The following is a 12033-nucleotide window of genomic DNA, read 5'->3' as shown; positions in this document are numbered from 1 at the left end:
ATATATATATATATATATATATATATATATATATATATATATATATATATATATATATATATATATATATTGTAAGCAATTATTCCATTGTCAATAAAAAAAATCGTACTTAAGACTAAAAGGATACTAGTAATTTCGCATCTCCTCTCAAAATTCATTGTAATAGAGTTAATATTACTCAAAAAAAAAATGAAAATAATGGTGTACACTTGATGGAACATATGGCACTGAGCTATCACAATAGTGAAACGATTGCCGTTAGTTGTAACAGAGCTCCGTAACTAATACTACAGTTCATCTCAAAAGATATTGCCTCACATTTGTTTTTATATTATCGAATGAAACTGTAGTTATATCGAAATGTAACTGTAGTTGTGTTGAAATGTAACTGCAGTGTATATAAACTGATACTGAATAGCTCCGTAACTGATACTACAGTTCATCTCAAAAGATACTGCCTCACATTTGTTTTTATATTATCAAATGAAACTGTAGTTGTGTTGAAATGTAATTGCAGTGTATATAAACTGATACTGAATAACAGTTTTACATAATTTGGGTATATATTGTCCAATGAAACTATAGTTATATCGAAATGATATTTTAGTTGTGTTAAAAGGAAACTATAGTGTATTATAAAAGAAACTGTATGTAGTTGTGTTGAAAAAAAACTTAATAACAGGTTCACATATTTGAGTGTATAATATCAAATGAAACTACAGTTATATCGAAAAGAAACTACAGTTGTGTTGAAATGTAACTGCAGTATATACAAACTAAAAGTGAATGGCACGGAACGGAGACCGTTTCACCCATTTGTTTTCATTAATCAAAACGACGTCGTTTGATGCATGATCTTCAATCCGTTGTAGACCGCGGTCTATAGTAAAATTTGCAATATGAATCTAGTGGGAGAGAAGGGCTTGCACAAGTGCACAACTACTCTCCATAAAGATTCAACAATCAACATGGATGAGGACTATAATGGGCAATCGTGCCCTAGACTATAATTGTATCTTAGGCTCATAATGACCTAAGTGTCAACTCTTTATAACTTGTGCTAATTGTAGTATAAATACTCTTATTTATGAAGAAAAGAGAGTTAATTTTAACTCTATAACATGATATATAATCACGTCTTTGTTTAGACAAAGAGCGAATAATGAATCTTTAATCGAAAGTAGTGAGTAAGCAATATACATTCAATTGGTTTATGACCAATACCCCCACCACCACCATGTACCCCACCACCACCCCTTGCTCTTTTGTCTTTCTCTCCCTACTTATATTTATTACGTATATTGTAACACTAACCTTAGTCAAGTATCTCTCTTAATACCCTAAGTTAACTCGACATTGACGACATCCAATCAATGTGCACCTCAAATAAAGGAATGACCCAGCACAATCCCATAATACAAGACCATGCTAATCCAACCTAAGGTGTTGTTGCACACAACCCGGATGTGGATTGAGTTCGAACAATCCCACATAAACCATTACCATCTCCAAGTCTCATTAATACTTTGAATATATCTACTTCTACTTTCTTTTTTTTTTGAAAACATATCTACTTCTACTAAATTATAATATAATAATAAATTTAATAAAAGCCATTAATGTTAAGGTTATAATAGGAATAAAAATTGTGTTAGTGTAATAGATTGCATCAATGACTTTATACAAATAATTTTTAATTTTACCCTTCAAACCAAATATTGTTAAATTTAAATGTAATGTGAAATTAAAAGTGTATAGTGTAATTGGGTACAATGACATATATTGAGCTTTTCTTACTTGCAACATAATCTGTTCATCTATACTTGTATCCTTGTATATGTAATGTTGTGGTTCTCACTCTATAATCTACACATTTTAGTTACTCCTAACTCCCTAATCTATGGTTTTTGAATTTATGTTGTGGTTCCCATTATATTATTTCATAACATCCTTTATGAACATGTTTTCCATGACACAAGGATATTACTAATGACAAATGCAATAAAGTTATTGATATTGACACACAAACTGTGGGCTGGAGTTGTACAGTTCATGTCATTAAGAAAAACGAACCAAAAAACGATATTGGAACGCCTGAGAAAAAGTATATGTTCATCGTACTTGAGGATGAAACAGTAAGTAAATAGTGAAAATTTTCTCCCTTTGTTATTATTATTAAAACAAATTGCCATTTTGGTCCATTGACTATAGGGGTCCTGTTAATTGCAGTCCACGACTTTTAAAACTGTTAATTTTGTACCTTAACTATTCAATTTTTGTCAATTTCGGTCACTCCGGCCAAATTACCGGCCAAATGTCGTCGGAAAGTCCTAAACCCTAAAATAACAAGAGTATTTTGGTCATTTCGCATTCTTATCTTCTTCTCCGGCGACCTCCCACTTTTTCCTGCATTTTTCCGGCGACGCGCGATGAACAGAGCAGACGGCCCCTCCCCTAATAATATTCACAGATTCACAGACGACGGTGGTAAAATAGACCAGTGTTTTGCCTGATCCACCAACAATATTCCTGAAATGGGTGTCCCGTGTCCGATCCAATTTTAAGAGTAGCACGTACCATATGTCTTCAGTCTTCACCACAAAATTGCAAATGTTTTCAGATCACAAGCAACATAGATCTTGGGATGTCAGTATTTTTTTTTCTTTTTTGGGTTAAATGAATTTTATTTTATTATATATATGTTTTAGTGCTGAAGGAATAATTTCGTGATAATGTATATAAGAGAGGAAAATGATGAATGTTTGAGCGAATTCACGGAGGTGTGCTCTGTTCATTATGATTCCATCGCTGGAAAAATGGAAGAAAAAATGGGAGGTCGCCAGAGAAGAAGATAAAAATATGAAATGACCAAAATACCCTTGTTATTTTAGGGTTTAGGATTTTTCGGTGACATTTGGCCGGTAATTTGGCCGGAGTGACCGAAATTGACAAAAATTGAATAGTTAAGGTACGAAATTAACAATTTTGAAAGTCGTGGACTACAATTAACATGATCCCTATAGTCAGTGGACCAAACTGAAAATTTACTCTTATTATTATTATTATTATTATGAAGATGCCCTCATTCACTACCAACATCATTATAAATGTTATATCTAAATGCAAGGAACTCGGGTTCAATCAATAGTGTTTGATAATGATATTGGAATGTATGATATCACTTTACAAACCAACAAATGGTACATCATCTCAAATGTCATTGTCAAACCTGTTCGGAGGAACCATAAAGTACTTGATCACAAATACAACTACACATAGATTTTAAATGGTTAGACCGGTATCCAAACAAGTGACAATGATGACACGCCATTTGCTCCCATGTTGCAATTTAGTTACTTACAATTTCATTATGTTTTATTAAAATATATAAGCATCGAAACTATTTTTTTGATTTTTATTAATTTAGCGCATTCTCATTATTATATGACTACTTTAAAGAACACTAATTTAAAAATACGCATTGAACATTGGTTTAATCGCGCAACGCGCGTGTGGTAACTAGTGTTAAGTATAAATATAAAATATGAATGTTATTTTAAATTAAAATCCACAATACAATGTGTACCCTAACTCATGATAAACCTTGCGCATAAAATGAAACAAGTGAAGATTTAATATACTGAGTATTTTAATAAAATAAAATATAATCAACCGATATAAAATTCTACACAAATTATGAAATTAACCATTTAATTATCAACTATACGTGAAATTAAAAGCTTCAGTGGCATCTTGGGCGGACAGAACAAAAAGAAACTGGAAAGAGGGGGCAAGGACTACTTACAATGATTGTTCTCCAATAAAATCATAAAAGCAAAACGAAAAAGAAGTAGAATATATGTATATATATATATAGGGTGGGAAACATATAGATCAAGGAAAACAAAGAAGGATTCTATATGGGATCTGTTGAGATGGTGCAAGGATCACTTCAACTCTTGATCTGAAGGCGGTAGGATTAGGCGCTCTCGGCTGGGAGCTGATCTATCTCCCCGAAACTGTTTGGGGATTTCGGCCTCCACTCGGTCCTTCCCTTGACGATTTCAGCACCACTCTCGAGGCGAAGCAAATGTTGGCACTCAACAGATCCCGAGGTAGCCAAGTCCCCGACATCGTTGCCCACGACTGAGGTGAGCGATTGCACCACGCTATCCCTCCTACACTCCCTCCTGTACTCCAAAGTCATGCCTGCTAACTCATGACTCTCCAAGATTGGCAAGGGTGCACTCTGCAACGAAACAACACCCCAAACAACATAAAAATTTAGACTGCCTAAGTGAGAGTTCACTGGCCAATCTTGTAACCAGATAAATCGCATGCCAAAGTGCCACAACCAAGTACTCAGGACATCACATATAGCCTTATCATTGATGCATAGTTTATGGAGCAATGAAGACTCGTAAATAAATTAAAGCATCAAGAATCGTTAAACCTAATTCATGTTGCCACTTAACATTATTTTGGACAAACACATTTTTTACAGAATTTTGTATCCAGCTGAGCATAATCGAATCAGAAATACTTCCTCATAACCATACTAGTTGGAAATCTAGTGGATGCAATATAGCAAGAAATCATCAGATTCAACAGTACTTTGAGCAGGTCTAATTTACCAATATTCTTGAATCTGGGCATCTGACTGATGTACATACAGAAATAAAAAATCCATAATGATCCTAGTAAATGAAATCTCACTGAACTCATCACCCAATCCACATGCTTAGTATTGGTTTTTGTTTTTCTGACTGAATAAATCCAGCATCATATTAACGTGTCATAACGTACAAGCATTGAATCACATGTATTAAACTAAACCATCATGTTTTACAAGCATTAGCAAATAGAAAACAAAAGGCAATTCTAAAAGGGTTGGTATTAAAAATAAGGTGCTTGGGGAAAAGGGAGACAGTGTCTACCTCGAGGATCCAGCCAATATATTTAACATTATTAACATGTTGATTCACATCTAAGTCACTCCACCTTGGCTGCAAATTTGAAAATATAACATAAAAGTCAGCACTAAAACAAATGAGCAAAAGCAATATAAAGTCACCAAAAAAAATGATTACTTACAGTTAAGCCACTGCGAATGTATTGTGCTGTAGAATCATCAAGCTTCGGTAACTTCCTACTGTCATCATCAATAATAGGTGGTGTATCAACAAAATAGCTTCCAATTTCAGCTCGGACCTCATCTGGCATTTTTGCCAATCTCCTTGTTTCTTTGTTCATCATCACCCACAAGCTAAAACCAATTTAATAAAAATAAACACACAAAAAATGAAACGAGATTAATAGATAGTTCAGATCATTTTTATTAAAAGAATAATGATAATAATTAATAATCAAATAGTCCTGACACAAAACCCCATCTAGAAAAAGATTGAGCCTTGGTTTGGTTAAGGTGAGTCCTATAACAGAACAGTCCCCTACCTGGAAGCTCGCATTAATGTGTCCCCTGTACTGCTATCACGGAGAAGCCAATCACGCCGCATACCATTCTTCCCTGATGCAGCTACCCATGTGTCTACTTGAACAACATCACCCCTGTAAAAGAGAAATCACAGCTAAGAGTCTAAGACAAAATGAAAAATATTGAAAAGTGTCTATTGGAAACGTAGTAACACAAGGTCACAGAAATATACTAGTAGTCTAGTACAGTATTGCATTAATTAGAGTGTCAAATACACCATTCAAGGAAATAAGATGCAAGAGCACCACATACCAAGTAGGATAACGATCCACAAGAACCTGCATTTTACTTACAACCCAAATTAAATTTTTCTTGCACATTTCTGGGGTTGAGCCAAACCCATCACCCAAGAGTCCTGCAGTCTTCACATGGTTCAGGGCAGTTTCCTGCAGAAGCAGACATCATTAGGAAACATACAAGAAACCAGGGAACTGTACTTCTATAACTCCACCTCATCCTTCCTTAGTTATATAACTAGAGCAATCTAGACTCTAGATAGATGCCTTGGGCATACCTGCAAATGATTCATCATTGTTTCTATAGAAGCAGTCTTATCAGCTCCTATTTCATAGGACCTAATATTGAAATTCTGACGAAAAATTAATCCCTCTTGCATAATTCTTCCCAAACCAAAAGGATCAATGAGTTCGTTTGAGCGTTTTGGCTTCCAATCAAGCATCATCCATTGCTTCTCAGCAGCCAAGAAAACTGTTGTAATGGCAGCAAGGAGCATGCTCCAGTCAGGCAACTGATTGATAAAGGTCCTTGGGTGAGAAGATGAGGTCACCTCATCATCGGTTTTGTGACCTTCCATAACACCTATCTTGGTTCCATTAACCTTGGGAGGTGCTTGTGCACTGGCCTTCACTTGTAAGTTTCGAGAGGTAGAAGATTTTGGCTTAATGCCTCGTGCATTGAGGCTTACAGGTGCAGTTCCTCCCAACTTTCCAGATGTTTGGGCACCAGACTCCGGAAGCAGATTGCCAACAGGGAAAAATGCAGCAGTAGCAGCAGTGGCAACCATGATGGAATTAATATAGCTAAGTAGTTGGTGTAATATCAACAAAATTCACAAGACAATCAACAGATGAATCCTTAAAAGATCACCAATATCCATCAAACAGTGACATTTTCTCCCTGCAAAGCATATTTAAGTGACAGATTAGCATACAATTAAATATAGGAGTTGGAAAAATGGAAAAGAAGCAATTTTCAGACATCAAAATGCTTTCTGTAATTCTTCAAAAAAAAAAAAAATCCCACTTCCACTACCAAATAACTATCTAGTACCGTTTATGCAGTAACCAAAAAAAAAATAGTTTTACAAAAATAAAAAATAAGAAGATTAAGCAGAAGTTCCAAAATTAAGATGATATCACAGAATAATGAGAAATAAATAAATGTAATATTTATTACAAAGTCAAAAAAGTAAATGACTGTAAGCGAAGTGCAACTTCAAGAAAATTAGAATACGATACCAAAAATTTCCGGCTGTTCAAGGCGCCTTTCTCACCAAATCATTTAAAAAATGGAAATATATAAAAGGAAACATGTTTCCTATATACTTATATACAAGCAACATGAAAGGTAACTTTTTTCTTATATAATTATAGATATGTATAACACAATAAAAGCACAAATATTCCAAAAAAAAAAAAAACAACTAAATAAATGTAAAAAGTTTGGGAACTTCTAAAGCAGGCATCTGGCTAACTGTCCTGAGATGTTTTAACTCTGGCTTTGCTAGAGGCATAAGGGATAAGAAAAAACACTAGAAATAACAAGAAATGAGTGCCTAGCACCTTGGAAATTTCCAGAAAAACATGTTTCCTGTAACTCAGAAGCTCTGAAACAATCTAACAAAAATCCAAAGCAGAACAAAGAACAAAACAACAGAGTTCCACGCACCGAACAGTCAAATCATGAAACGAAGAGGAAACATATAGATCTAAAAGCATTCATCCACGGAATCAAATAGTTGACTCCACATTCCACTTAGACTAAAAATCAACCAGTTTTTCCAGCTCCACCGCCTTCTTCTCCTATCACATTATTCAAAATCCAAACACACATAATTCCAACTTTCCAGATCAAGCCATTCACAGAAGCGCAAATCTCAAAATTTCAAACAACCACGCATAACCAGCAAAATAGCTTTACTTTATGTTGTTGTAGTTTTTTTTTTTTTTACCTTTTCCGGCACAGAATCTTCTAGAAACTGAACATCGAATGCATGCATATGACTTGCAGAAGCTTCGTTTCTGTTTCCAGTTTCCAGTAAACCCGTTTCGCGTGCCTTCTAGGGCTTGCTTGCTTGCTATCGTTCCCTTTTTCTTCCCTTGTTAAATTTAAATTTTTTTATTTTAAAATATCCGAATTTCAGAAATTGCTGGGAAAAAGATTTTTAGAGAAAAGGAGAGAAATTAGGGAGGGACAGCCAGCGGTTCTTGGGTGGTAGAGAATCGCTTCCAGCTTGCCCCTTTTATACTACCACCTGGACCCCGCCAGCCTCGCGTTCCAGCTTGGAACATTTTTCTGTTTGCCCCCGTTTTTCATATTCATTTACACCCCTGCCATTCCTTCTGTCACCTGTATTCTTCACAGTTTCACAGAATTTCAACCGCTTTAAAAGTTGTGCGGGATTCGATTTACGAGGTGTTTAGTAAATAGCTGTTAACCGATTAAGTTAGTAAGTTTTATTTGTTGATAGTATTATAGATTGTAGAAAGATGTTTGATAAATTAACTATTAGCTAATAGCTGATTACATACAAAATGACTTTTTTTAAAAATTAATCAAACAAGCTAATTTGAACAACTTTTTGAATTTTAACCTTTTGGAATAATAAGCTTTTACAAAAAGCTAGTTAATCAAACTCTTTACATATATATATATATATATATATATATATATATATATATATATATATATATTATTCAGCTTAAATGCAGTCATGTCTTAACGTGCGGTTGGTGCGGTCGCACCATTAGTTATGCAAAAAATCATAAATAGTGTTAGAAAAAGCACAACAAAGAAATGCATCAATACACCAAAAATGCACCATTAAGTATGTATCACCACAAAACGCACCATTAAGTATGCAGAAAAGCATCACACAATATTCAAAAACGCACCATTAGGTACGATGAGGTATGGTGCATTTTTTGTATGTGTGATGCCTTTTATGGTGTATTGGTGCATTTTTTTGGTTGTGCGTTTTCTAATACACAAAAACACCATATAACACACCACACACCCAAAATAATGCACCATAACTCTCCTGTCCCTAATGGTGCATTTGCTAACACTGTGTGGTGCATATTTACATACCTAGTGGTGTGTTTTTTGTGATGCGTACCTAATGATGCATATTTGAGTGGTGAATTTACTAACATTGAGTGGTGTATATTTGTATACATAGTGGTGAGGGCACACTGACCGCACGTTAAGGGCGGCCACACCCGATTATGACCCTATACATATATATACATATATGTATACACACACACACACACACACACACATATATATATGTATGTATATATATATATGTATGTATATATATATATATATATATATATATATATATATATNTATATATATATATATATATATATATATATATATATATATATATATATATATATATATATATATATATATATATATGATCGCGTTCAGGTGCGTACTGGCTGTCCAGGAGAGAACTGCGGATGAATCACAGCGCGCCACGTGTCTGGAATGTAGTTGCACATAACGTTATAACTAGGTGCACGTAATGTTATAACTAGATGTACATAGGTGCACCCAAGTGCATAAATGTTAACAATGTAAATTACTTGCACATGTAAGTGAAAATAGGTGCACACGTGCAAGTAAAATGTATTACAAGTGCAAGTAAATTGTACAATGAGCATCAATACTAAGTGCACCTAATGTTATAACTATGTGAGGTGCATGGATGTTAACAAAGTAAATTACTTGCATAAGTGCAAGTAAAATGTATTGCAGATGCAAGTAAAATATATTACAGGTGTAAGTGAATTGTACACTGAGCATCAATACTAAGTGAACCTAATGTTATAACTAGGTGCATCTAATGTTATAACTAGGTGCACATATGTTGCACCAGGTGCATGAATATTAACAAGGTAAATTACTTGCATTTGTAAGTGAATATTTGCGAAAATAGGTGCATGATTATTAACAAGGTAAATTACTCGCATTTGTAAGTGAAAATAGGTGCACTTGTAAGTGAAACTAGGTGCACCAAAGTTCCAGTTATTTACGAAAATGTCACCACGCCATTTTTTTAAAATTGCATCCGATTCATTGATCTAGACTCGTGGACGGCTGTGATTTGTCTGCAGTTCTCTCTTGAGCGATAGTACGCACGAGAGTGCAACCCTATATATGTATACAAATATACACCACTCAATGTTAGAAAATGCACCACTCAAATATGCATCTTAGGTACGCATCACAAAAAACACACCACTATGTATGTAAATATACACCACACAGTGTTAGCAAATGCACCATTAGGGACAGGGGAGTTATGGTGCATTATTTTGGGTGTGTGGTGTGTTTTATGGTGCTTTTGTGTATTTTCATTGTGGTGCATTTTCTAACATTCAGTGGTGCATTTTCTAACATTGAGTGGTGTGAAACGCATCGACCGTATGGAAAGGCGCGGCCACATTTGAACAAATTTCTATATATATATATGTAATTATTTTTTTGTGTGAAATAAATTAAAAATCCTTTTTATTTGAAATATTTGGATGAATTGTAGGCTAATAAGCTAATTGGGCATTTAAATATATCAACTTACAAATTAATTATATATATTATTTTACACTATATAAAAATCAGGACAGAAAATTTTTGTCTCCGAAAATCTCCGCGGGGATGAGGATGGGGTAATTCCCCATCTTGCAGGGGAACAAGGCGGGGACAAGCTGAGGATAAGAATAATTTCCTGTCTCGTTTCCATCCCTACCAATTGCGCTAAAGTACTTGATCAATCGACAATGGTTATTCTGCTTGTAATTTGACTTGTTTTGAAATTTTAATTTAAAACAAAAAATATATATATAGTTTAATACTTTTCAACGGAGAATAATAATTATTGGATGATTTAGAAACTTTTGTAGTTCAACAATAAAAAGAGAATTTTGATAGGGGGAGTTTGAAAAGAGAGAGAAAAAATTTTCCAAACTCTAATGTGTAAACAGAAGCATTACCTTGTACGTACGAAATCGTAGACATTGTCGGATTCTCAATTAAAATTAGATAAAAGGTCAGATATTCAATTTTTTTTAGTACTACTAACGTACAAAAAGTTAATATCGCTTCCACTGGAATGGTCACTACATGCCACTTGACCACAAGATAGGTATACTATAATAAATTTGTTTACTTCAATTTTAAAAGTCTTTTTGTGCTTAATTGAATCATGACTTGAATTATTTTTTCTAATTCAGTCATATGTTAGGATAGCTTGATAATTTCTCCTTATACTAATACTCAATTTAATTATCGATTATAATGATTTTATTAAATTTTAGTCATCGACTATAGTAATTTTTCTTGATTTAGTCCTTAATTCTAATAGTCGATGACTCAATTAGGTAAACACATCGAAGTTCAAGACGTAAATAAGCACAAAAAAATGTTTAGAACTAAATCGAGAAAAACTGTACTACTATAGTATATGACTAAATTGGGTAGTTATTAACTCAATACAATAACTTGGAGTTCAAGTAGACGTGAATTCAATTAGAGATTTTGTAGATTTCTATCTTTTATTTTTAAAGGGTCTTTCAGATATTTTTTGAGTTTATGCTTTTTATCTTTATAAATAGAAATCTCCAAGACTTCATGTACCATTGTAACAGATAGTCTAAATATTAATAAAATCTATCTTCTCTATAATGTTGTATTTTCAATTTTCATTATTTACTTTATTATATTTACATATATCAATTAATTGCACTGAAGAACAAGAACGATACAACAACTCACACGAGAAAATGTCTCAATTCACAACAACAATGTTCAATATATAAATGGTATTATTTAAAAAAAAAATTGAGAAATTAAATATTAATGGACTCTTTTTTTTTATTTGTTTTTTTTTTTTTTTTTGTGAAATCGAATATTAATGGACTCTTGAATGATTATTTTGAGTGGAAGTTTTCCCGAGATAAATTAAATTTAGTATTAAATGGTTAATGACGAATTATATTACATGGTGTTTGATTGGAAGAAAGGAATTGAGGTGAAAAGAAATCGTAATTCGGTGTAAAAAGAATAATTGTAATTCTGTGGAAAGGAAGAAGTGATATACAGACTAAAATGACATTGTGTAATAATAATAACAACAACAACAACAATCAAGGGCAATACAATAATTTTCTTGTTTTTTCCTTTCCTAATTGCCACCAAATTGTAATTCTTATAAGGTGTATGAATTGTAATTCAACAAATGGAGGGAATTGTAATTCCACCGAATTGCAATTCTCTTCAACCAAACA

The 12033-nt window shown here is 33.5% G+C and overlaps 1 protein-coding gene across 1 annotated transcript; it reads right to left on the bottom strand.

Annotated features, from left to right (window-relative positions):
• Positions 1-3647: 3647 nt before the first annotated feature.
• On the bottom strand, positions 3648-7943 carry LOC116030155 (palmitoyl-acyl carrier protein thioesterase, chloroplastic-like). The gene is made up of 7 exons (XM_031272322.1): positions 7686-7943; positions 6009-6631; positions 5747-5880; positions 5455-5568; positions 5095-5266; positions 4938-5006; positions 3648-4249 (listed from the first exon to the last, which is right to left on the bottom strand). Exons 2-7 carry the CDS (start codon positions 6516-6518, stop codon positions 3980-3982), a joined length of 1269 nt encoding a protein of 422 aa, XP_031128182.1. The 5' UTR covers positions 6519-6631; positions 7686-7943; the 3' UTR covers positions 3648-3979.
• Positions 7944-12033: the final 4090 nt, after the last annotated feature.

The sequence above is a fragment of the Ipomoea triloba genome, chromosome 1 (assembly GCF_003576645.1).
Source record: "Ipomoea triloba cultivar NCNSP0323 chromosome 1, ASM357664v1".
Classification (NCBI taxonomy): domain Eukaryota; kingdom Viridiplantae; phylum Streptophyta; class Magnoliopsida; order Solanales; family Convolvulaceae; genus Ipomoea; species Ipomoea triloba.
This window is presented reverse-complemented; position numbering and strand designations above follow the sequence as displayed.